Raw genomic sequence first — 24,343 nt, 5'->3', positions numbered from 1 at the left:
CGTTTTCCTGTTGACGTTCCAGCTACTGTGTGAGTCTCACACACTCTAATGAAAACTGATCAGAGTTCTGTGTCGGCCATTTTGAGTCTACTGTGATTGATCAGGAAGTGTCCTTTCTATTTGTTGTAGTTCTATGGTAGAAAGGGTTGCCCTGCTAAAGGAGAATAATCTCCAAGTTATTTAAGTTGCCTTTTTTTTTTTTTTTTTAAAGTGCCGGTGTGTTCAATAAAGCGTCCTGTGTGAGCAACGCCACCAGAAGGCTTAAGCAAGAACATGGGAGCAAACAGAAATGATGCAAAAGGGATTGTTTGTTTACATGTTTTTACTCGTTTTTCCTTTCTTTTCTTTTTTTGCAGTGTTTTGTTTTTACTCCAACTTTACCTCCAATTTTTTACTGAGTGTTTCTCAAAGAGCTACAGCTGTACTAAGACACTGCCCTTGTAAAACTTTAAAAAACATATTAATCCAGTTTAACTTTGCTCATGAACAGAAACATTCAGACACTTTTTTTTTTTTCATGTTTTGTTGAGTTTTATTCCTTAAACCATCAGACAAGCAAGCGGTTGGTTGGCACAACGGTGAAACTGTTTCCAACCCGGATGAAGAAATATTCAGAAGTATTCAAGGAATTAGAAGGTACATTTTCCCCTCACAAATCCAGCATATTTTTTACTGCTGAATTACATTATGATGGCTTTAATTATTCCAGGAATTAGAAGGTACATTTTCCCCTCACAAATCCAGCATCTTTTTCCTGCTGAATTACATTATCATGGCTTTAATGAAAGTAGAAGAATATTGTGAACAGATAGATATGCGGCTTGATGAAGCTGTGAAAGTCTCTTCATCAGGAAGGCGATTTTTGTTGAGTGATTAAGCATAGAGGAAGGTGATTGGTTGAGATTTGACTCTAGCCACGGTCAGACAGACGTGCGATTGGTCGGATCAGTTCCGAGCGGGTGTCGATCGGTTCAGGCCTCAGGAGATGACCTCCTCGATGACTTTGGTCACCACCGTGGTGGTGGTGGTGGAGGAGGAGGAGGAGGAGGAGCCGCCGCCGGAAATTAAAGAGCTGAAAGAGGAAGGAGGGAGAGAGACTTTAGAGCTCCGATACTAATCATACGCACTCCACAGGACTGGGAACCCGAACACAGCGGCTGGTAAATCCCACGATTCAACAAACACTAACTGTTTTACCAGGCAACCAGATTTTAGAACAGAATACGACCTCCAAATAATGGATGGTTATGTGCCAAAGTGGGTAGAGTAGGGCTGTGCAATATGGTTGACATCAATATCATGATAATAATAAGGATTTTATAATAAGGATCTATATATCATAATATGGCTCACGTATGCAAAATCACATGTTAAATAATCAAATTAATGTTCATCCCATTAAATTGAATGGTAAAGATAGGTGTGATGTCAGTTAGAGAGGTAAACATTAGTGTTGAGTAAAAAAAAAATCCATTACGCGATAAACTATTTAGGTGCTTTGGACCAGTCGTGGATGAAAACCAGCAATGTTCTCAGTTCATTACCAGATGTTTTTATATGTTTTTATCATTTTATTTGTTTTATTAGTTCCATTATGTGCATCGATAAAGAATATTTTTCCATTAGTGAGAAAGGAATTTGTGAGTGTGGTCCATTTTTCTTTTAAGTTAATAGCACTGTACTGCAGTAACCTTACATCCCAAATAAGCCGACTTAGTAGAAGCAGAATAACTAATTGATCTTCCGATTAACGTCAGTGTCTTTGAACATTTGGGCAGAGCGAGGCACCAACACTGCCAGGGTTTTGGGGTTCCACTCCCACTGGGATTCCCCCATGATGAAAATGCATGCACTTATGGAGGCATTTCAGTTAAAACATCCACTGGTATAAGAATGTAGAAATAGAAAAAGTATTAAATGGCTATCTAGCATTTGGATTGAAACCCTTCCTATGTACGCGATACTGATCTCTAATAATAATAACTTTATTTATATAGCACTTTTAAAAACAGAGTTTACAAAGTGCTTTGACAGACAAAATCAAAAGCAGAATACTCAAATTCTGAATTTAAAAGGCAATAAAACAATAATAAACAGGGATCTAGGATAGGATGAAAACCAAGATAAACAGTAAAATAGAATAAAAGTAAGATAGAATTAAGACAGAGTTAAGATAAAAGACGTAAAAAGACAATAGAAGGATGATAAAAAGCCGATAAAAAGACAATAAAGAGCCAATAAAAAGCCGATAAAAGATAAAAAGACGACATCACATAAAAGCAAGTCTATAAAAATGGGTTTTAAGAAGAGATTTAAAAGAAGTCAGATCCTGCTAGCCTTCTCTCCTCAGGCAGGTCGTTCCAAAGCCGAGGGGAAAACCCTGACGGAAAAATGTTTTTGTCACCTTTAGTTTTAAGTCTAGACTTTGGAGCAGCCAGAAGCTTGATCTCTTCCTACCTGGCGCTCGCCTCTCCGTCCAGCAGCCTCCTGTACTCGGCGATCTCCATCTCCAGCCGGGTCTTGATGTCCAGCAGCATCTGGTACTCCTGTCCCTGGCGCTCCAGGTCGGCCCTGAGGTTCACCAGCTGCTCCTCCATGCTGCTCACCTGGAGGGTGGGAAGCACAGTGTGTGTTCGTGTTGTGCTACATGTTGGCTGTCCAGCATGGTGTCTAAATTTAGCTAGTGTGCCAGTTAATTAACTTAATTAACAGTTGATGTACTTAACTTTAATAGTTTATAAAGATGACTATTAAATAATGTATAAATTAATACCTTAGTTAACATGAACACCATAAGTAAATGATTACCAGACACATTAGTTAACTGTTAATTAAGGGTTACTTAATGCTTAATTAATGTACCCTTATTGTAAAGTGTTACCCATGGATCTTAAGTCAGCATTCTGGGTCGTGGATTCATTATAGCGGATTGTTTCTTGTTTCTTAAGTTTTTAGTTCTTTCTTGGTTGGTTACTCTTTAAAGAATCACAAGTCTGAATATATTATAGCCTATCAAATATGATACATAATCTATAGCATATTTAGGACTTGCAACTCCACTCCGCATGTATGTTGGATGATCCAAACATCCTGTGACGGTCCTGCTCACCTGCATCTGGAAGCCGCTCAGCTGCATGCTGTAGCGGTTCTGTATGTCTGCCAGGGAGGCTTCCAGAGACGCTTTCTGCAGGGAGACAGACAGGGGGCGCCACAGGGTCAGAGCCACAGGACAGGGGGCAACACGGGGTCAGAGCCACGGGACAGGGGGCAACACGGGGTCAGAGCCACAGGACAGGGGGCAACACGGGGTCAGAGCCACAGGACAGGGGGCAACACGGGGTCAGAGCCACAGGACAGGGGGCAACACCGGGTCAGAGATGTTGACTGTCGTGATAATGGGCGACTAGCAGTATCTCAAAAGTGAGAAAATGAGAACTTGTAGCAGCTCTAAAACTAAATAGTAAGTAAGTTTAATTTTAAATATGAAGCCAAGTTTGGCAGCTTTGAGAATTTTCAAATTCTGACAGAAAAATAACATACTGTTTTGAACTAACAGGGACGTGAAGGTGTTAGACGATAACTGTGTACAGTTAAAAAATGACTGCACAGAGGATGAATACGTTGTTGCTCACCTGAAATAGTTCCAAAAATAAAACCTGGATACAGCTATGATAATCACTTTTAAAATGTATGAATCTAAAGACCATATAATAAAACCCACAACATGTTTTTATGACTGAAAGGTATGCTAAAGTGTTAGCATGGAGCTACTATCCCTCAACATAGCCTGTGCTAAAGAGTTAGCATGAAGCACCGGAGTGAATGATCAATCTACTGTATGTTCTCATCACTTAACAAGTAAATTGATCAAAGGGTCAATCTCCTAAACACTTCTTTTAAATTGTATATACTGTATAATCATTAAAAAACAATTGCTACCTGAAATTCATCAGTCAGTACGTCAAAAACACAGATAATTCTATCCTAGGTGTTAATTTTGTTATATATTTAGACATAATTTATGCACAACCAATTCTCCAACGGACCTCCATGATGGCACCAGACTCGCTTATTAGGAGGTCTGTGATGCCGCTATAAGACCGTGGCCTTACCATGCTGAGCTGGGACTGGAGCTCAATCTCCAGGGCCTGCAGCTGACTCTTCACCTCCTTCACCTCTGATGTTGATGACTTCAGGGTCATCTCGCTGGTCGCCACCTCCTTAGTGAGGGCCTCGCTCTGGGAGGAGAGGAGGAAGAGGAGGAGGAGGAGGAGGAGGAGAGGAAAGGTGGAGACAAAGGAGAGGAGGTGAGAAGAGAGAAGAAGAAAGAGGTTAAGAGGAGGAGAGGTGGAACAGAGTCATATGTGCATCCTGATGACCATTGTGATGTGAAATGTAGAAATCTGACAAAACAAAATCTAAACTTTAAAGTAATTATATACAAATAATTTCTAGTGATCCAACCTATATCTATATATATAAGCTTTTCCACTGTCTGTTCTAAACAGCCGGTGTCTGGTCGCTCATTCCTGGGAAAAAATCCTCTGCTGCACAGGAAGTGATGCGTTTTATGTTTGTTTGTTGTTGTTTGTAATAAATAGAAGAAGAAGAACTGGGTAGTTAGCATGAGCAGCGATAGCCACCATGGCTGAACAGACAAAGAAAAGAGAAACTCAAAACTGCATCAACAGAAAAGCCAAGCTCCGCCCACACTGTTTGATTGACAGGTGATCAGTGCAGAAACACCACAGTGATGAGGCTGAGGGACAAAGATGGAGACTGAATTAAAAAAAAAACAGCTTAGCAATGAGCGCTTAGCAACAAAGACATCGGCAAAGTCCAGAAACAAGGATTTTGTGGATTACCACTTTAACAGACACTTGGCTTTCACCTCTCCTGGTGGCTCACCTTGCTCTGGAACCAGTTCTCCAGGTCTCTGCGGTTCTTGCCGGCGACGGCCTCGTAGTGCTCCCTGATCTCCGCCATGACCTTGGTGAGGTCCTCCTGAGGAGCGGCGTCCACCTCCACGTTCACCTGGCCGCTCATCTGGGTACGCATGGACAGCAGGTCCTGCAGGAGGAAGGAGGCTGTGGTGAGTCTGGAGTTCAGAGCAAGGTTACTATAGTTTTGCATTTTTCATTAGTTTTAGTGACTTTTTGTTTTCAATTTCAGTTTAGTTTTAATTAGTTTTTAAAGCGGGTTTCCTCGTTTAGTTTAGTTTTTATTTTTTGAAAATGCTTAGTTTTAGTTTAGTTTTTATTAGTTTCTGTTTTAGTTTTAGTCTTTCTTTGTAATATGGGGTATTTGTCAGGAGTGAGATTCAAAAATTCAAAATACTAGGCTTATGTGTGAAATAAATTGACAAAGACGAAAACTAAAGACATTTTCTCTATAACTTTAGTTAATTTTAGTTAGTTTTGTAAACACACAATACAGTTTCAGTTAGTTATAGGTCAGTCACTAGTGATTGGTTCGGGGAAAATCAGGAGGAGGAGAGGAGAGAGGAGAGGAGAGGAGGAGGTTATAAATTCTAGTTCTAATAACAGGTTTAAAATGAGTTCACCGACCTCCTCGTGGTTCTTCTTCATGTAGGCCAGCTCCTCCGTCAGGCCCTCGATCTGCATGGCGAGGTCGGTCTTGGCCACGCCCAGATCTCCCATGAGCACTTTCAGCCCGGCGATGTCGGCCTCCACCGACTGACGCATGGCCAGCTCGTTCTCATACCTGGAGACGGGTACGAGACGGGTTTATATAGATAGAGTACTTTATTTATCTATGTATGAGACGGGTTTATAGATAGATAGAGTACTTTATTTATCTATGTATGAGATGGGTTTATAGATAGATAGATAGAGTACTTTATTTATCTATGTATGAGATGGGTTTATAGATAGATAGATAGATAGATAGATAGATAGATAGATAGATAGATAGATAGATACTTTATTTATCTATGTATGAGATGGGTTTATAGATAGATAGATAGAGTACTTTATTTATCTATGTATGAGACGGGTTTACAGATAGATAGATAGATAGATAGATAGATAGATAGATAGATAGATACTTTATTTATCCCCAAAGGGAAATTACAGTGTTGCAGCAGCAATTCACATAAATGACGAAAAATACACACAATGAGGTAGGTAAAAAGTCAGAACACAGAATTACAAAATATATATATACAAAAACTACACTACAACTACTATATACTATACAACTACAACTACTATATACTATACTAGGATGTAGTGCAGGCTCCTTCAGTTAATTCTTTTAAAAATAGATTGGATAAATTCTGGTCAACAAAGGATATTTTGTATAATTATAAAGCTGATTTGTGATTATTTGTGATTATCTATGAAATTATTGTGATTTTTTTTTTTAAATTGTGGTATTTTTTTGTTGTTGTATGGTTGTTTGTTTTTGAGTTGTAGAGTCTGGTATGGAGGGTTTATATCCTGTACCAGAAAATGTTCAATAAATTTAAAAAATATGCAACTACTATACTACACTACGATACAACTACTATACTAGATAAAAATAAATAGATTAAAAAGTAGAATAAGGCAAGATATTGCTATTAATGTGCAAATTAAATGTAAAAAGTGCATTGTGCATTGCCAGTCAGAGGAGGAGTCTCCTCTCACAGCTGTTTTACTATTTCAGATGGTCAGATGGACCATTGTTGCCAGTTGGTCAATAAATGAGTATTTTTGGCTCGGAAATGTCAGTTTGAGGAGATGACTCTTCTGTTTTTAGGAGGCAGATACAGTATTATCATGTGTGAAGGTGTCAGGTTTGCACTTCTGAACACACCCAGACAACATTAACAGCCACTGATCCACTTTTTGCAGCTTTCTTTGCAGTTTTCTAAGCAGCCAGCAGAGGGAGTGATGCTCCAGTGAATAACGTTGACTCACACTCTGTTTTCCCCCCAGAAGACCAAAGACAAATATTCATATAGTCTTTTTTTTTTTTGTTACTTTGCATTCACCTTTTTTGAGTGATTTATGATTGTGCTTTTACATATGTGCCTTGTTGTATGAAGTTTGCCAGTGACTTTGTGTCATTTAGGTTTTTGTCATGAAATGCATTCTGGGCCAGGACTCCCACCACATAAATAAAGGTTACATAAAAAAAAAAAAATAACTGCAATAAAAAATGACATATTTACCTGTCCATATCATTTAGGACATTTACATTCTTGATTGCTCTATTATTCTATATCTCAAAGAGTTAAAGTTAGAGGAGGAATTGCCAGAAAGAAAGAAAGAAAGAAAGAAAGAAAGAAGAATCAATGATAAAAGCAACAAAAAGCTGACTTGAGTTACTGACTTGACTCTGAAGTCGTCCTGTGCCAGCTTTGCGTTGTCGATGCTCAGCAAGACCGTACCTCTGACGATGAGGGCATCCTGGATCTGAGAACACACACACACACATGCACACACACACACACACACACACACACACACACACACACACACACAAAACAGTGCCATTAAAACTACATCAGCAAAGAATACATGATCATGACATCTCTCTCTCTCTGAAATCTTCCTTTTATGGTCATTCAGCTTTTACATGGGGTTACCAAGATGTGACATCATTCATTAACCCCCCCCACTGCGAGTTGAGGAGACAAAAAGAGGGCAAGTAAAAGGCTGTGTTGGCACCTTTGGATCAGAATCTTTCAAAATAATCAGAATAAAGTTACGAAATGCATTTGAGTCATTTGCACTTTGGATCTCCGATGGCAGCATTAAACAAACAGAAGTTTTATATTCATGAGCTATCTGGACAACTGCGATCGTGTTTGATGGATTGTCAAAGAAAAAAATAAAAATATGTCAAAGATTTGTGCAAGAGGGGACAGACACTACAGTGTGATGAGAGAGCGACAGCAGAGCCTTTAAAAGGAGCCCTGTAGCTAACCCTATAGCTCACTTTTTTACATATATATCCAAACCATTTACCCATTTACCTCTCTGCAGGCATACTTTACATTACCGACCGTTTTCCAAAGCACGTCATACTTTTCCATATGTTTGAATGTGCTTTCCCTCCCAGGCAGACATTCGTTTCCATTCATTTCCTTACAAAACCAACTTGCAGAGACGTGAAACTCGCTTCAGCTCGGTAATCCATCGGTGCAGAGCCTTTTGTCAGTTAGGCTGCTTTGCGTGATAATTTAGATGGATGTGCGCATTGATTTGAAAAGGCTTTGGGTCTCCTGGCAGGAAGCTCCGGGACTGCAGAGAGTTATTTACCACTTTGTCGGCTCGTTCATGTCGCTCTGCTGTAATTCTGATATTTCTGACATGACCTGAAGGCAGCATGAGACGAGGGGAATATTTCATAGATGTTACACCAATAAAGAAGTTAAAATATAACGCAAGTAACGACCGATCTGAACAGTAACAGTAATGTGATTACATTTGGATTGGAATGCCGTTTAGTCATTTGTATTTTGGATCCCCAATTACAGTATTAAAAATCAGAAGTTGTTTTATATCTATGAGCTGTCTGGCTGCAGCTTCACTCTTGTTTGTTGGACTGTCAAAGAAAAACAGAAGTGTCAAAGAATTGTGCGAGAGAGGACAGAGGCAGGAGGCTCGTGTGAGAGATTTTCTTTTTCTTTAGAGAAGGTAAAACATATCAGACAGTGCAAGAGTTAGTTTGTACACAAGAAAGACTAACATAGGATCTGAGAACAAAAAAAAAACACAAGGGTTTTGTTTGTGTGTGTGTGAGAGAGAGAGAGAGAGGGCATGAATGTGCAGACGAATATACAAACTTTACCTGTACTCTTATTAATATCTTAGTAGCCTATGTATGAAGCCATAAGGACAGTTAGTTCACTGAGTCTAAATCTAAATTATCAGATTATTTGCCCCCTATGTTGGCAAATAATCTGATAATTTGGGCCCTAACCCAAGAATCTTCTTTACCTAAAGCCCCAAAACTCAAGATTCATCGCTGCCAAACCCAGCTCTCCTCACCATCTAACCCGCTCTAGAGCCTTCTGACCCCGCTAACCACTCCCTACCCATCATGCCCCCCCCCCCGGCTCCTTTACCTTGCCCTGCAGCTCTGCGATGGTGACGAAGAAGTGGCTGTAGTCCCGGGCTGCCGGGCCGGCCTTGTTCTCCACAAACTGCCTGATCTTCAGCTCCAGCTCGGCGTTGGCCTTCTCCAGCGCCGCCACCTTGGCCAGGTAGGTGGCCAGGCGGTCGTTCAGGTTCTGCATGGTGAACTTCTCGTTGCCGATGAGGCTGCTGTCCCCGCCTCCCGCGCCGCCGCCGAAGGCAAAGCCGCCTCCACCGCCACCGCCTCCGCCTCCCGCGCCGCCACCGAAGGCAAAGCCACCGCCACCGCCGCCGCCGCCACCGCTTCCGAAGGCAAAGCCGCCGCCGCCGCCGCCGCCTGCTGCAGAGAAGGACCTGGAGGCTCTGGAGACCTGAACCCCGTGGCCTCCCGCGCCTCCGTACACGCTGCCCAGGCTCATGCGGCCTCCGAAGCCGCCGATGCCCCCGCCGCTCCCGCCCATAGAGATCTTGGAGGAATACATGGCGGTCATGATGATGGAGTAAGAGGAAGAAGAGGAGGAGGAGGACGAGGAGGAGGAGGAGGTGTGTCTCTGTCTGTCTGCTCCGACCGGAGAGGAGAGGAGAGAGTGAGGAAGGATGGATCAGTCTTCTCCTTTTATAGGAGCGCAGGAGGGATGACCTGGAGGGCAGGGTGAGGGCAAGGGAGGGGAGGGGCGGGGTGGAGGTGTGGTGGAGGTGTGGTGGTTGGGGGGGGCCTATACCAAAAAGCTGACTCACCTCAACTCCCCTCCCTCTGGCTCTCATGTCACATAACACCCAGTAATTCCATATGTATTCCTTTACTGCTTCATTTGCATTTCTGCACACAAAGAGCTCCTGGTGTAACGGCTGTGAACGTCTCCTGGCACCCGGTAAGCATCTCTCATCTCTCATCTCTCGTCTCTCCTCTCTCCTCTCTCCTCTCTCTCTCTCCGGGGCGTCCTGCCGCGCGGCGCTGTGGGAAAACGCCCCCGGCGGAGAGGCGGCGGCGGCTCCGTTTATCGCGTCACCGTGGAGACCGCGATGCTCAGGGCGACTTATGAGGTGTCAGCGTGGAAAACGGCTCGTACCAAAACTTAAAAAACGAGTTTGTTTTATGAAGTTGGGGCGTTTTTTTTTTGTTTTTTTTGTTTTTTTTGTTATGTGTGTGTGTTGATTTTGTCGCTGAGCAGGCAAACTGGCAGAGAACACAGGCTTCATTCTTCGCAGCAGAAGGCCTGCGGGGGCGGGGGCGGGGGTGGGGAAGGGTGGGGGGGGGGGGGGGGTGCACCTTCACCTCTGAAATGTAAAGATAAGATTCGGACTTGATTGATAGGTCGAAGAGAAGATATGCTCTCACACGTCCGACCCTTCCCTCCCTCCAGCCAGTGCACACATGCAGGCGTCTTTGAGGGGATTAGATGACTTGATTTAGGAGTGAGAGTACAGGAGTGTGTGTGTGTGTGTGTGTGTGTGTGTGTGTGTGTGTGTGTGTGTGTGTGTGTGTGTGTGCGTTTGCGTTTGCATGCAGGTGCGTTTGTGCCTGTTTGTATACATGTGTGCATGTCCATATGTATGTGTTTTTGTGTGCCTTCGCCTGCGTGCATGCATGCCTCTTCATGCGTGTGTGTGTGTGTGTATGTATTTGTGCACGTGTGTGTATTTGTGCATATGTGTGTGTGTGTGTGTGTGTGTGTCCTTCATGCGCCTCACTACATGCGGAGCCTGCAGGTAGAAGGAACATGCCAACACCTTTACGCTTTGCTTGCTCTGCACATTCTCGGCGTCACAAAGTTTAACTGCTGTGCTGGATGGAAAACTTTGACTTTGACTTTATTAATTCATACTTGCAGTAAAGTAGAAAGCAGAATAATTTAGTCCACTTTAGGGCCACAGACCCCCATTTGATGAGATTTTGTCTCTCGGACCCAAATCTGAGAATATCTTTATTGTTAGATATGATTTTGTCCAGAATCCCATGACTATCTGTACTGTAGATAACAGAGAAACTATGATCAAAACACTCATTCTTCTACATTCTCTAATTGTGTTCACTTCTTGTAAATTAAATAATGCTGAAGTTTAACGATTCATCAGTTTGCTGGGGACCCCCTGGAGCCCCCTCAAGGACCCCCTGATGGTCCCCGGACCCCATGATGAGAACCAGCAGGTTTTCCCAAGTTACTTCCTACACATTTGGACAAAGGAAACAAATGAACACAGACTGTATTCTCACCACCTGCCGCAAAACGTTAAGATGTTTTAGATTGATCGGCCTGACTGCAGTGGGCAGAGTTGAGTTTGTCAGTCAGTTTGTTTTTTGCACTGAACTGAACGGCAATTTGTTGCATCTTTAAAGTGCAAAACAAACCTGTAAGTGAAGCAATTTTACAAATATCTTGGCACAATTATTGACTCAAAACTGAACTTTGACGTGTGCAAAAAGGGGCACCAGGGTTTGTTTTGTTTGAGGAAACAAAACACACATCGATAAAACCATGATGACCTTATTCTACCGTGCTTTTATTGAATCGATTTTTTATCTTTTTCTTTGGTGTCACGGTTGGGAAACCTATCTTTAAAGAACAGAAACTCTCTGAATCAGACTGTTAAGTGGTCCAGCAGGCTGATCGGTGAGTCACGGCTTCACCCGGCAGCCTCCCTGAACACCTGACAGTCACAGCGGATAACTGGCTCCATTTTAAATGAGCAGTTTCTGCACAGTGAAGTTCAGCTTCTTCTTTCTGGACGAAGGTTTATATAGAAGCCAAAGAGCAGAACAAAGCGGGATAAAAACAGATTTGTTCCAGCAGCCATCGATCAGATGAACAAGTCGTAGCAACATTGCACAGATGATATAGAAGCAGCATTTATTTATTTATTTAATTATTTATTTTATCTTTTAGTTTTAATGGTTTAGTGATGATTGGAACTTTGAGTACTTTTATTATGTTTGTCTACTGTCTGTGTTGTTTCTAACGTGTGTGTCAAGATGGATGACTCTCTACTGCAAACCAAATCTACCTACAGGTACAAATAAAGTAACCTGGACCTGAACCTGAACCTGAAGCATCAGGAGAAAGTCGGCAGTCCCTCTGCAGAAGAATGGCTCTCTTCTACAAAAGGTTGTTGCACAGATTCTGAGTCTGTGACTGTCAGAAGCTTGAATTCAGTTCTATCATTATCCGAGGTGTGAATGCAATAGATATCATTTCCATCTTTTCTTTTTTTTATTTTGATCTTCTATGATAAAACGGGAAACAGGATAGAGTAAACAAGTGGACTGACAGTTCAGCAGCAGAACAGCAGTCTTCCTCTGCTGGGCGGTTGGGGGTTGAGTGCCTTGCTCAGAGGCTCACAGGCAACACTGATGGTGGTTTCACTCCTCACCCTCTGTCCCCAGTTTCTCCCAGCTGGCCCCGGGGTTCAAACAGACGCTCCTCCAGTCCCTTCTCTAGCCCCGAGGCTGATGCCACACCTACACTATATTTGTAAATAAGGCTTTTTTATAACTGACTAAGTCATCTGCCAATTCTAGCCAATTATTTTTTATTTTATATATTTTCTTTTGAAGTCATTAGAGAGAGACGAGGCAGCTCAGCAGCAGATGCAGGAGAAATGTTCACTTCTCTAACTGCCGTCTCATTTACTATAACGCTGTGTTGCCAAATTCGGTTTATGAGTAAATCCAAGCCAAAGCTGTGATTCATAGATCCTCTTGACATCAGAATCAGCAGTTTTCGTTGTTGTTCTCCAATTTCCTTGTGTAGAGTTCAATTCCAAAACACATAAAAAAAATCCTGACCTGAGGTTCAATATTTAATATCTCTAAAAATACAGAGGATGCCTTCCATCAGACAAAATGACTATCCTTAAAAGCCTCTCCTTTAAGAATGACGACTTTAAAAAGTACCATAAGTTGTGTTGTTTGTTTCAGGTTAGTATCATGGGTTTTTAAGGGATTTATTCATGAGTTGGTTCACAGAGACGCTACAGAAATTAAGGGGTTTTTCATGCCTTTTGTGCAGGTTTGCATAGTTATTAAGGGGAAATTTGATGGAAAAGTCCAAGTCTCCCTGAATTTGACATTAAATTAGAAAGTAAGGAGTCAAGATTAGGGCGGTGTTTAAGGAGGTTTCGATTGGACCTCCTCCATTAATAACTCCCTTAATTAATTTTAAGGGGATTTTGCACGCATTCATGTAAATTAATGAGAATGTAAGGTTATTTTAAGGGATTACTGGTTTGCAGAGATCTCAGATTCTTCTCTTGCTCATGCTTGATTTTTTTTGGGGTGGCTGAAAACTTCTGTGTGTATTTTTGCATTGCGTTAATATGGACCGTCACCCTCGAGGTGAAGAAAGAGATTGTGTAACGGCAGGGATTAATGAGTGTGTGCATTTGACTTTCGGCTTGACAGCCAGCTGCAGGCTTGGGAGGGGCAGAGAGTGTAACGGGGCGAAGCGGGGTAACAGAGGGGGCAAAACAGTGAACCTTAGTCAATGTCCTTCTTATATTTACACTGTAGCGAGCTTAAGGCATTTAGGTGACGTTCCTGTGCAGAAAGAGCGAGCAGGTAGAGGTTCAGTGACTTGCTTTAACACACTTCACCAGGACACTTCACCAGTGTGTGTGTGTGTGTGTGTGTGTGTGTGTGTGTGAGGCTCCTCCAGGCTTCCAGTCTCATTCCTGAGCAGGCAGCGCCTCTCCTCCGGGGCTCCAGCACATTTTGTTTTGCTCTTCATAAATATCAGCCTCTCCAGCTTTCTGAGTGAGTTATGGCAGTGAGAGAGCGAGAACAAGCCTCAGGAGTAAATATGACTCGATTCACACAAAACCAGAGCAAACCTGACTGATCGGGAGAGCGGTGAGAAACACAGGTGATGTGATAAAACAGAGAAAGAGAGAGAAAAGCACTGATTTGCACGGGATCAATCAAAAGTAAAAACCAAGAGGCTTATAAAGAGCATCTAAAAAAATAAATAAAATCACTCTCTGCTGAGCTGCTCTGAATGCCAACATTATTTCAGTTTTAACAGTTTAATTATATAGTTGATGATGATGATGGTACGGTAGAGGATCCTCAACTCCAAAAATCAAAGATAGAGTGAGGAGCGGAAAATGCTCCAAAACAAAAAGAAAAGAGAAAAACAGCAGAAAACCTTGAAGAATAACCACCGTGCTTGACAAATGGAAGAGTATAGCAGAATAGAATAGAATAGAGCAGAGCAGAAGAGTAGACTTTAATACAATCTAATAGAATATAATAGAATACTGTAGGACAGAACAGAGTATTTCAGAATTAAGTGTAGTAATTCCAGTCAGTGACCAGCAGGGGGCGTCATTATAAAGCAGAACTTGGTCGTCATCTTGATGTTTTGTTTTTTTTTTGTTTGAAGGTAAAATGTATTTATAATCCCACCTGCACAAATCTGCACAAGTCATTTTTTTCTCAGCTGTTTTTTTTTCCTCATTTCTTTTGTCATGTTTTTATTGCTTCACTTCTGTGTTTATCACTCTGCAAATAAGCTAAAACTGAACTAAATACATAAAAAAATAAAAAAATAAATAAAAAAAATGTTGGTTGAGGTCCAGCTGAATTTGATTTAAAATGTATTCACAACCTGGAGAAAAACACTTGATTCTATGCTCATGAAATTTAATATAAATATAGTATATGTGACAATTTTGTTATTCAATTATGGTCCAGTGATTCAGCAGGTGGTTGCCAGCTAAATGAACAGTGGTGTGATAGTGAATCCCTTAATGTTAAACTGAGCAGACACACAACACAGCGGGTGTTTCAGACTGCTTTTATTGCTTTGATTGGCAGGTCAGACTCGACAGTGAACCGGCTGAATCCGGATCATAATCTCTTGTTTCCTGTCGTCTCGCTCCTCCGTCCCGGGGCGGCTCAGCGGTTGAGGTAGGACGAGGATGAAGACGAGGAAGAGGAGATCACCTTCCCATCAACCACCTCTTCCACCACCACCACCCTCCGGGTCGTCGAGGACGAGGAGGAGGAGGACATGGAGACGCTGTCGGCCAATCAGAAAAAAAAACACACCCGTCAGACCGTTAGCTATAGTCTCCACATCGATCAAAGCTTGAAATGAATCTCGATTGAATTTGACTGGCAGGATCTTGAATAACGAAGAACACAAACATGAATTTCCCTAAAATCAGAGCAATCTAGCTTATGTATTTTAGACCTTTTAGTTTAGTTTTCAATCCGTTTTAATGGCGTTCCGGAGGCCGTGGACCCGTTAAGTCTCACCTGCTGCTCGCCTCTCCGTCCAGCAGCCTCCTGTACTCGGCGATCTCCAGCTCCAGCCGGGTCTTGATGTCCAGCAGCATCTGGTACTCCTGTCCCTGGCGCTCCAGGTCGGCCCTGAGCTGCACCAGCTGCTCCTCCATGCTGCTCACCTGGAGGAGGAGAAGAAGAAGAAGAAGAAGAAGCAGAAGAAGAAGAAGAAAATGGTGAGGAAGTATACGAGGACAAGAACAAGATTTACGGGTAACACTTTACAATAAGGGTCACTAAGTTAAAGACCCTATAGACAACTTTTTTGCTTTAACTTATCATTATGAAGTAAATGTTGATTGCACAGTGTAATGCTATAGAATAATGACACCATCTGCGTTTAGATTGGTTCCCTATAAGCCTCGCTTTCACTATGCAATTCTGTCTGCCACCGGGTACGATCTCCTGGGAGAAGGAAGGCTCGACTTACGGCACAAAGGAAGTGCGTCATCCATCGCGCAACCAAAAGAGGAATTGGGATAGGTTTTCCCCGGTAGCTATCGGTAGCGTTAGCCATGTTGCTAACGCTAGCAGCCAGAAAATGAACCAGGAGCTACAAGGAAGCCAGGACCAGCCAGAAACAAACGTCTATGTTTGTTTCTGGAACAAAAGAAACATACATCTAACTATGTTTGTTTCTGGCTGCTAGCGTTAGCAACGTTAGCCATGTTGCTAACGCTAGCAGCCAGAAACAAACAAATGATCCATTGTCCGTTTGATAATCTAAACAAAGAACACGTTTTCTTGCAGTGGCCTTTCTAAAAATGAGCAGTGGTGAAAGTTATTATATTGTGTTATGATCAAGGAGTTGATAAGCAGACGGATGGTTTGTTCTGTTGCACAGAGCTAGGCTCTAATGGAAAGAGATCCGGTTGTCTTTGCGACAGCGGCTCAAACAACAAAACCACTTGGAAACACTAGGGGGGGACAACGGGGGGAAAGTTGAAAAGTTGTCTGTATCCACTTTAAGGGTGAGTTAATGCTTAATAAGCTTTAACTAACCCTTAATTAACAGTTAACTAATGTGCAATTTACTATTGGTGTTCATGTTAACTAAGGTATTAATTTATACATTATTTAATAGTTTATAAAGATGACTATTAAATAATGTATAAATTAATACCTTAGTTAACATGAACACCATTAGTAAATGACAGTGGTGGAAGAAGTACTGAGATCTTTTACTTCAGTAAAAGTAGCAATACAACAATGTAAAGATACTTCATTACAAGTAAAAGTCCTGCATTCAAAATCTTACTTAAGTAAAAGTACATAAGTATTGGCAGCAAAATGTACTTAGAGTATCAAAGTAAACGTACTCATTATGCAAACTGTCCCCATTTAGAGAGTTATATTTTTCATAAATTATTGGAATATTAATACTGATTTATTGACATACATGTACATGTAAGCAGCATTTTAAAGTTGTCAACGTGAAGCTAATCTGAACAATTTTGCTATACTTTTGGGTAGTCTAATCTATAACAATGCTATTTTATAGTTATTTTATAAAGATGATCAAATGTTTTAAATATAAAATATTGATCTGAAAAATAACTAGTAACTATAGCTGTGAAATAAATGTAATGGAGTAAAAAATACAATATTTCCCTCTGAAATGTAGTGGAGTATAAGTACAAAGTAGCATAAAATGGAAATACTCAGTAAAGTACAAGTACCTCAAAATTGTACTTGAGTAAATGTACTCAGTCACTTTCCACCACTGGTAAATGATTACCAGACACATTAGTTAACTGTTAATTAAGGATTAGTTAATGCTTATTAAGCATTAACTAACCCTTAACTTAGTGACCCTTATTGTAAAGTGTTACCGATTTCCCTTCATCAATGACAAAAGTCTGACTAGCAATAAAATAAAACGGTTTAACACTGATATGAAATCCTTAAAATGAAGATGATTAAAGTATCGGAGCCTCTTACCTGCATCTGGTAGCCGGACAGCTGCATGGAGTAGCGGCTCTGTGTCTCAGCCAGAGTTCCCTCCAACGACGCTTTCTGCAGGAACATTTCAATACCGAGCAAGTCAGCGTGTCACTGTCATTCAAGTCTTATAGAGGCTCTTTTTTTTTGGAAGAGGGCCATTTTTTCATCTCTGAACACGATGTCAACAAAACAACAGATCAGCAGAACCGGACTGTGACACTCACCATGCCCAACATGGACTGCAGCTCGATCTCCAGAGACTGCAGCGTGCGTTTGACTTCGTTGACCTCTGACCTGGACGTCTGCAGGGTGACCGTCTGGGTGACCACTTCCTTGTTCAGCGTCTCTGTCTACTCACCACAAACACACACACACACACACACACACACACACACACACACACACACACACACACACACACACACACACACACACACAGGTTTGACTCCAACAACCTCTGTCTTTCCCATCTCTCCCATCTCTGACTTCTCTTTACGGTTCACTGATAAATAACGGAGAAATGTCCTAAAAAGATAATCACTAACTATTCAATAACTTGGAACGCGTTGGAGTAGCACTATTGTTGGAGCGGCTAACAAAACAGTATTGAACAGGAATTTTCAATCAAAACTGGCCTGTCACCCACCTTGGCCTGGAACCAGCCCTCCAGGTCTCTCTGGTTCTTGGCGGCGACGGTTTCGTAGTGCTCCCTGATCTCCGCCATGATCTTGGTGAGGTCCTCCTGAGGAGCGGCGTCCACCTCCACGTGGACCTGGCCGCTCATCTGGGCTCGCATGGCCAGCAGCTCCTACAGCAACACACACACACACACACACACACACACACACACAGGACAGGAGTTTTAGTCATAGGTCATTCTTTCTTTATTAGCAGATGGAGTCACACTCCTCATACCTCTGGGCAATTTAGAGTCTCCAATCCACCTGCAGGTCGATCTGCATGTCTTTTAAATGTGGGAGGAAACCCACCTGAACACGGGAACACGGGAAGAACATGCAAACTTCACACAGAAAGGGCCGAGGCTGGTGGTCGATTGTTCTTGCTGACAACTTGCTAACTGCTAAGCCAGTTTAGTTTAGTTTAGTTTAGTTTAGTTTAGTTAAATTGAGAAGGTTCAGAGAAATTTCAATAAATAAATAAATTAGTTTAGGGGACAAAATGGATGATAAACACATACGTTTATAAAAATGACTAATTACTGGCTATCTGCTGTTGGCTCGTTGGTTGGCTGTTTGGTGCCAGGTGATGTCACCACCTGTTGTACTCTATAGAAAGTGACATCACCTGGCACCAAAGATCAGCCAACAGCAGAAGGCCAGTTGCAGACTGTAGATGTCAGTCCAACCTGAAAAGTCATCTGTGTGTGGTTTCCCTTTAATTACACGGCAACACACAATCGTTGCAGTATGACAACTCCATTAGCGAATAAAAGACAAATTAAAGTTGTGGTTTGGTAAATAAAGGAAGGAAAACAAACTCTTTTATGAGCCTTTTTTTCTAGTTTTCTGCTATCTGACTGGTTCCGGTGTGTAAGCTGTACTGTGTGGAGGAGCCGTTTGGTACAGACCTCCTGGTGGTTCTTCTTGAGGAAGACCAGCTCCTCCTTCAGGCCCTCGATCTGCATGGTCAGGTCGGTCTTGGCCATGCTGAGCTCGTCCAGAACCCTCTTCAGCCCGCCGATGTCGGCCTCCACCGACTGACGCATGGTCAGCTCGTTCTCATACCTGCAGAGAGGTTTGGATTTAGTTCGTCTTGGTTGAAACAGGCAGGAAATATATTTTTTTTTAAAAAGACAAAATCTAAAGACAGCAGAGGAGAGGGAGAGAGAGGAAAGGAGGAGAGGAGGAGAGAGATGAGAGGAGAGGAGGAGAGAGAGGAGGAGGAGAGAGATGAGAGGAGGAGAGAGAGGAGAGGAGGGAGGAGAGAGAGGAGAGGAGAGGAGAGGAGGAGAGAGAGGAGAGGAGGGGAGGAGAGAGAAGAGGAGGAGAGGAGAGGAGGAGAGATGAGAGGAGGAGAGAAGAAGAGGAGAGAGGAGAGGAGAGGAAAGGAGGAGGAGAGGGAGGAGAGAGAAGAGAGGAGAGGAGAGAGAGGAGGAGAAGAAAAAAGGAGAAGAAAGAAAGGGGTGGAAGAGAGGAGAAAGTGGAGAAAGGGGAGGAGAGAAGAAGAAAGGGGGAAGAAAGAGGAGGAGAAAAGAGTAGAAGGGAGGTGTGATGCATAGCTGCTATACAGGTGCTACTTATCTAGATCTGTTATCTGTTATCTGTTATCTGTTATCTATCAGTTATCTGTTATCTGTTATCTATCAGTTATCTGTTATCTGTTATCTGTTATCTGTTATCTGTTATCTATCAGTTATCTGTTATCTGTTATCTGTTATCTATCAGTTATCTGTTATCTGTTATCTGTTATCTATCAGTTATCTGTTATCTGTTATCTGTTATCTATCAGTTATCTGTTATCTGTTATCTATCAGTTATCTGTTATCTGTTATCTGCACTGGCAGATGCCCAGCTGGCTCTCAAGCCTCTAAACATTATAGGATCAATACCTGCAGGGCCGTTCTTCACTGCCATAACTCCATTATTGATTCAACAGTTAGCAACACAAAGTCAGTAACACTTTACAATAAGGTACATTAATAACTAACAGTTAACTAATGTGTCTGGTAATCATTTACTAATGGTGTTCATGTTAACTAAGGTATTAATTTATACATTATTTAATAGTCATCTTTATAAACTATTAAATAATGTATAAATTAATACCTTAGTTAACATGAACACCATTAGTAAATTATTACCATACACATCAGTTAACTGTTAATTAAGGGTTAGTTAATGCTTAATAAGCACTAAGGGTTAGTTAACATTAACTAAGCTCTTAATTAACAGTTAACTTACCCTTAATTAATGAACCCTTATTGTAAAGTGTTAGTGAAAAGTCTTAAATCAGCCCGCATGTGTAATACACACATGAGAAATTATTACAAGGAACATGTCAAACTGGCTCACTTCAATAGCTTAGCAACCAGTTCTGATGCCTGGCTAGAGCTGCATTGTGCTAAAATGTTCACAGATGTTGTATTGCATTTTTTCTTTTGTGTGTGTTTTCTATCATTCCATCATTATATAGTGATAGTGTGTTTCTTTATCCCTTCACTTATTTATTTTCTTTATATGTGCGCAGTAAATAACTAAACCCAAACTAAAAAAAAAAAGGGTTTTATTTGTATTCATGTGTTATATGTGGTAGGTGGTAGGCAGTTCTGTCCCGTTATGTGAAATGATTTGTAACTGTGAAAAGAAAAAGAAAACGTGTGGCGGAGAACGCGCTATTTGACCAACCAGATGGCTTAACTGCTACTCCCTGTTGCTTCATGCATCCAAAACCACTATGACAGGAGATTAGAGATGCGGTTGGGATGATTCCACATCAAAGGCAACATCAGCTTGACTCACCGCAGGTTACAGAGTGATGCATGATCCAAACAAAGTGGTTTGACACAAAATCATAAAATTTTGACAGAACGTATCCTCTATATTCAGGAGATACTGAATGATGAAGATCAGGTAAAACTGAACTAAACTGAACTGATCTTTGAAAATGATTGGTAGAACAAAATCAGAACAAATTATTATAGGATTTGTTGTGAAAGAGTAGTGGGTACCTTAAATTATTGTCTGGTCTTTTACAGACTGGAACCTCTATATTTTCTAGATATTGAAAGATACACTGAAAGTCATGATTCATTTCCAAAATGGGGTGTTTTGAAATCCCAAACACTGCTTATCTTTTCTTTACACGTGGAAGGATGGAAGGACCACAGCTTTTCTGTCATACACATTTTAAAGTTGAAAAAGTAGACTAGATTGATTATTTATTTATTTGTTTATTTAATTATTTATTTAAGCATTTTGAAAGTAATAAGACAAGCACACAACCACTGCTACTACTACTGCAACTACTTCTACTATTACTACTACTACTACTACTACTACTACTACTACTACTACTACTGCTAGCACTACTACTACTACCACTACTACTACTACTACTACTACTTCTACTATTACTACTACTACTACTACTTCTACTATTACTACTACTACTACTACTTCTACTATTACTACTTCTACTGCTAGTACTACTACTACTACTACTACTACTGCTACTATAACTACTACCACTACTACTTCTACTATAACTACCACTTCTACTATTACTACTACTACTGCTAGTACTACTACTACTACGACTACTACTACTACTGCTAGCACTACTACTACTACCACTACTACTACTATTATACTACTACTACTACTACTACTACTACTACTACTTCTATTATTACTACTACTACTGCTAGTACTACTACTACTACTACTACTACTACTACTACTACTACTTCTACTATTACTAGTACTACTGCTAGTACTATTACTGCTACTACTACTGCTACTACTTTCACTATTACTACTCCTACTATTACTACTACTAGTAGTACTGCTAGTACTACTACAAGATAAAACTACTACCACTAATAACAATAATAATCATCATAATAATAGAGGAATATTACTTCTACATTATTCCTTTATTTATTCAATCCTTCATTGTTTCTCAGTGAAATGAGAAGTGTTTGGACTCACTTCATCCTGAAGTCTTCTGCAGCCAGTCTGGCGTTGTCGATGCTGAGGTGGATGGAACCGTTTCGCCGGATGGCTTCCTGGATCTGGAGACAGAAAGGGCCTGTTCACTACCCAGTATGGGTTAATGGGGTTAGGGTTAGGGTTGGGACAGATGGTCACATGTCCTACCTCTTTCCATTCTCTCTACCTCTCTCCTTAGGGTTAGGGTTAGGGTTAGGGTTGGGACAGATGGTCACATGTCCTACCTCTTTCCATTCTCTCTACCTCTCTCCTTAGGGTTAGGGTTAGGGTTGGGACAGATGGTCACATGTCCTACCTCTTTCCATTCTCTCTACCTCTCTCCTTATCTTTAGATTTGTGAGAAGTGTAAGTTTCTCTGGGTGAGAGCATCGGCTGAGTGCTTGAAAGGTAAATGTGGATGTTGGCAGAGATAAAGAGACAAACTACTAAATTACTCATACCCATTTTCAGAGCATATTTTTTACCTTTTTTAAATCAAGGGAAGGCTTTCTTTTCCAGCTACTCCCTGCTTCACTTCACTACACTTACAGTCAGTCACACATGATGAGCATTACCTTTGGATGTCATCCACCTCAATACTAAAGAACAAGAGGAAGAAGAAGGGCATTACCGTCGCTGTGATGTCGGAGATGGTGACGCTGAAGGCGGTGTAGTCCCTGGTAGCCGGGCCGATCTTGCTCTCCATGAACTGCCTGATCTTCAGCTCCAGCTCGGCGTTGGCCTTCTCCAGGGTGCGGACCTTGACCAGGTAGGTGGCCAGACGGTCGTTCAGGTTCTGCATGGTGAACTTCTCGTTGCCGATGAGGCTGCTGTCCCCGCCGGACATGCTGAAGCCACCGGAGGAGGAGAAGCCCCCGCCGAAGCCACCGCCGGCGGAGAAGGAGCGGGAGGAGCTGGAGATGCGGGTCCCTGAGCCTCCTGCTCCACCGTACACGCTACCGGCCCTCATGGCCACCATGCCTCCGCCGCCGCTCATGGACATGCGGCTGCTTGCTCCCATGGAGCCTCCTACCATGGAGCCTCCTCCCATGGAGCTCCTCATCGAACTAGTAGAGGAACGCACGCTGTAGGAGGTCATGGCTGCAGTGACGAATGGATGCTGTCTTTCTGCTCTGGCTGGAGACGGAGAGAAAGAGAGAGAGGAGTGAGGAGCTGAAGGACTCTCGCTTCCTTTTTAAACCATCCGGAGTCAAGGAGCTGTCAATCACTTGGAAATACCACAAAGGCAGATCAGGCACGGAGCCAAGTAGTCGAGCTGGATGAGAAACCGCCCGCAAAGACAAAGGAGTTATCTTGTTTATCGTGGGCGTGGCGTGGCGGGTATGGTCAGGGAAGAATGTAACCTTCATTCTAGCTACTTTCGTGACAAAGATGACATTTGGAGGAAGTATCAATTGATGGCAAGGCCTGCCAGAGTTTCATGGCTCCAGAGCCTTCAGGCCTTCTGTGATCTTTAGATTGTAATTACCAAGTGTTGGGTTATATAATAGGACATCAGTCACAGCATGTGGAAAAGAGATAGCCAACGTTCACTTAGACAGTCAAAAGCCTGAGGTCATTTAGACAGGCAATAACAGAGCTAGATAATTGTAGATAATTAGATTTACTGTAAGTGCAAATGGCACCAAGTATAGGTTAAAATTAATGGTAGACCTTCAAATCACAGTTCCTCTGCAATGTGTGTAACAAAGTATAGTACATTGCCGTTGTTTGCAATAGCTTGTATCTGCAATACATGTTTTTTCAGAAAGGAAGAAAAGAAAACATTTTGAAATTAGACAGTTTAGTAGTTTCATTGGCCCGAGGGTCATGGAGCTCATTCAACATACGTGACCATGTTAACTTGTACTAAAGTAAAAATCCACCCTAAAACACTTTAACACACAAAGAGCTAACAATCATACAGGGAGAAATCCATCGTAGAAGAGGCAGAGAGACCAATTTCTCCACCCACAGGAGCAGGAGAGAGACCAGAATGCACTGCAGCAGAGAGTTGGGGTTTGAGGAAGGGACGACTCTCACTTTTTCCTCAACTGGGAAAACTCTTGCTGGGCTGTCGCTATATCGCTCTGTCCACCTACATGTAAAACCCACATCTGGATGGAACAAGTCCATGCACCTTCTCGGGGGGTTGTTGAAAAGCATTCTGGGAAATGTGCAGTAGAAGTAGACGAGGCAGGCTGAGGGAAAGTGGGTTCACCAAAAAGGTCAAATACAACACTTCATGACAAAATAACTCCTGGATTGCACTGAACATCCCAGACTGATGACATCTAACAGTGTGAGGACTGAAGGTGGATTTTTCCTGTGAAGGTTTAGTAGAAGAATGAGACTGA

At 41.9% G+C, this 24,343-nt stretch overlaps 2 protein-coding genes across 4 annotated transcripts; both read right to left on the bottom strand.

Annotated features, from left to right (window-relative positions):
* Positions 1–510: 510 nt before the first annotated feature.
* Positions 511–9,680, bottom strand: LOC139654691 (keratin, type I cytoskeletal 13-like). Of its 2 annotated transcripts, XM_071531832.1 has the most exons (9): positions 9,391–9,680; positions 9,080–9,288; positions 7,339–7,421; positions 5,568–5,724; positions 4,909–5,070; positions 4,113–4,238; positions 3,110–3,184; positions 2,459–2,606; positions 511–1,049 (listed from the first exon to the last, which is right to left on the bottom strand). In XM_071531832.1, the coding sequence occupies exons 1-9, from the start codon at positions 9,578–9,580 to the stop codon at positions 979–981; spliced, it is 1,221 nt and encodes a 406-aa protein (XP_071387933.1). In that variant the 5' UTR covers positions 9,581–9,680; the 3' UTR covers positions 511–978. The 2 variants fall into 2 exon arrangements, with proteins under 2 accessions (XP_071387933.1, XP_071387932.1); XM_071531831.1 differs by having other exon boundaries at positions 511–1,072; positions 2,458–2,606; positions 9,080–9,679.
* A 5,184-nt stretch (positions 9,681–14,864) lies between these two features.
* Positions 14,865–23,155, bottom strand: LOC139654692 (keratin, type I cytoskeletal 13-like). 2 transcript variants are annotated; one of them, XM_071531834.1, is made up of 8 exons: positions 22,618–23,155; positions 21,987–22,069; positions 18,905–19,061; positions 17,963–18,124; positions 17,541–17,666; positions 17,314–17,388; positions 15,347–15,494; positions 14,865–15,080 (listed from the first exon to the last, which is right to left on the bottom strand). In XM_071531834.1, exons 1-8 carry the CDS (start codon positions 23,083–23,085, stop codon positions 14,983–14,985), a joined length of 1,317 nt encoding a protein of 438 aa, XP_071387935.1. In that variant the 5' UTR covers positions 23,086–23,155; the 3' UTR covers positions 14,865–14,982. The 2 variants fall into 2 exon arrangements, with proteins under 2 accessions (XP_071387935.1, XP_071387934.1); XM_071531833.1 differs by having other exon boundaries at positions 14,865–15,106; positions 15,346–15,494; positions 22,618–23,154.
* Between the last annotated feature and the right edge of the window lie 1,188 nt (positions 23,156–24,343).

This window comes from Centroberyx affinis, unplaced genomic scaffold (genome assembly GCF_046629955.1).
Source record: "Centroberyx affinis isolate AG114_WGS23_722 - 3 ecotype Tasmania unplaced genomic scaffold, CSIRO-AGI_Caff_v1 ptg002136l_1, whole genome shotgun sequence".
NCBI lineage: Eukaryota > Metazoa > Chordata > Actinopteri > Beryciformes > Berycidae > Centroberyx > Centroberyx affinis.
Note: the sequence above shows the minus strand (reverse complement) of the source record. Positions and strands in the feature narration are given on the sequence as shown.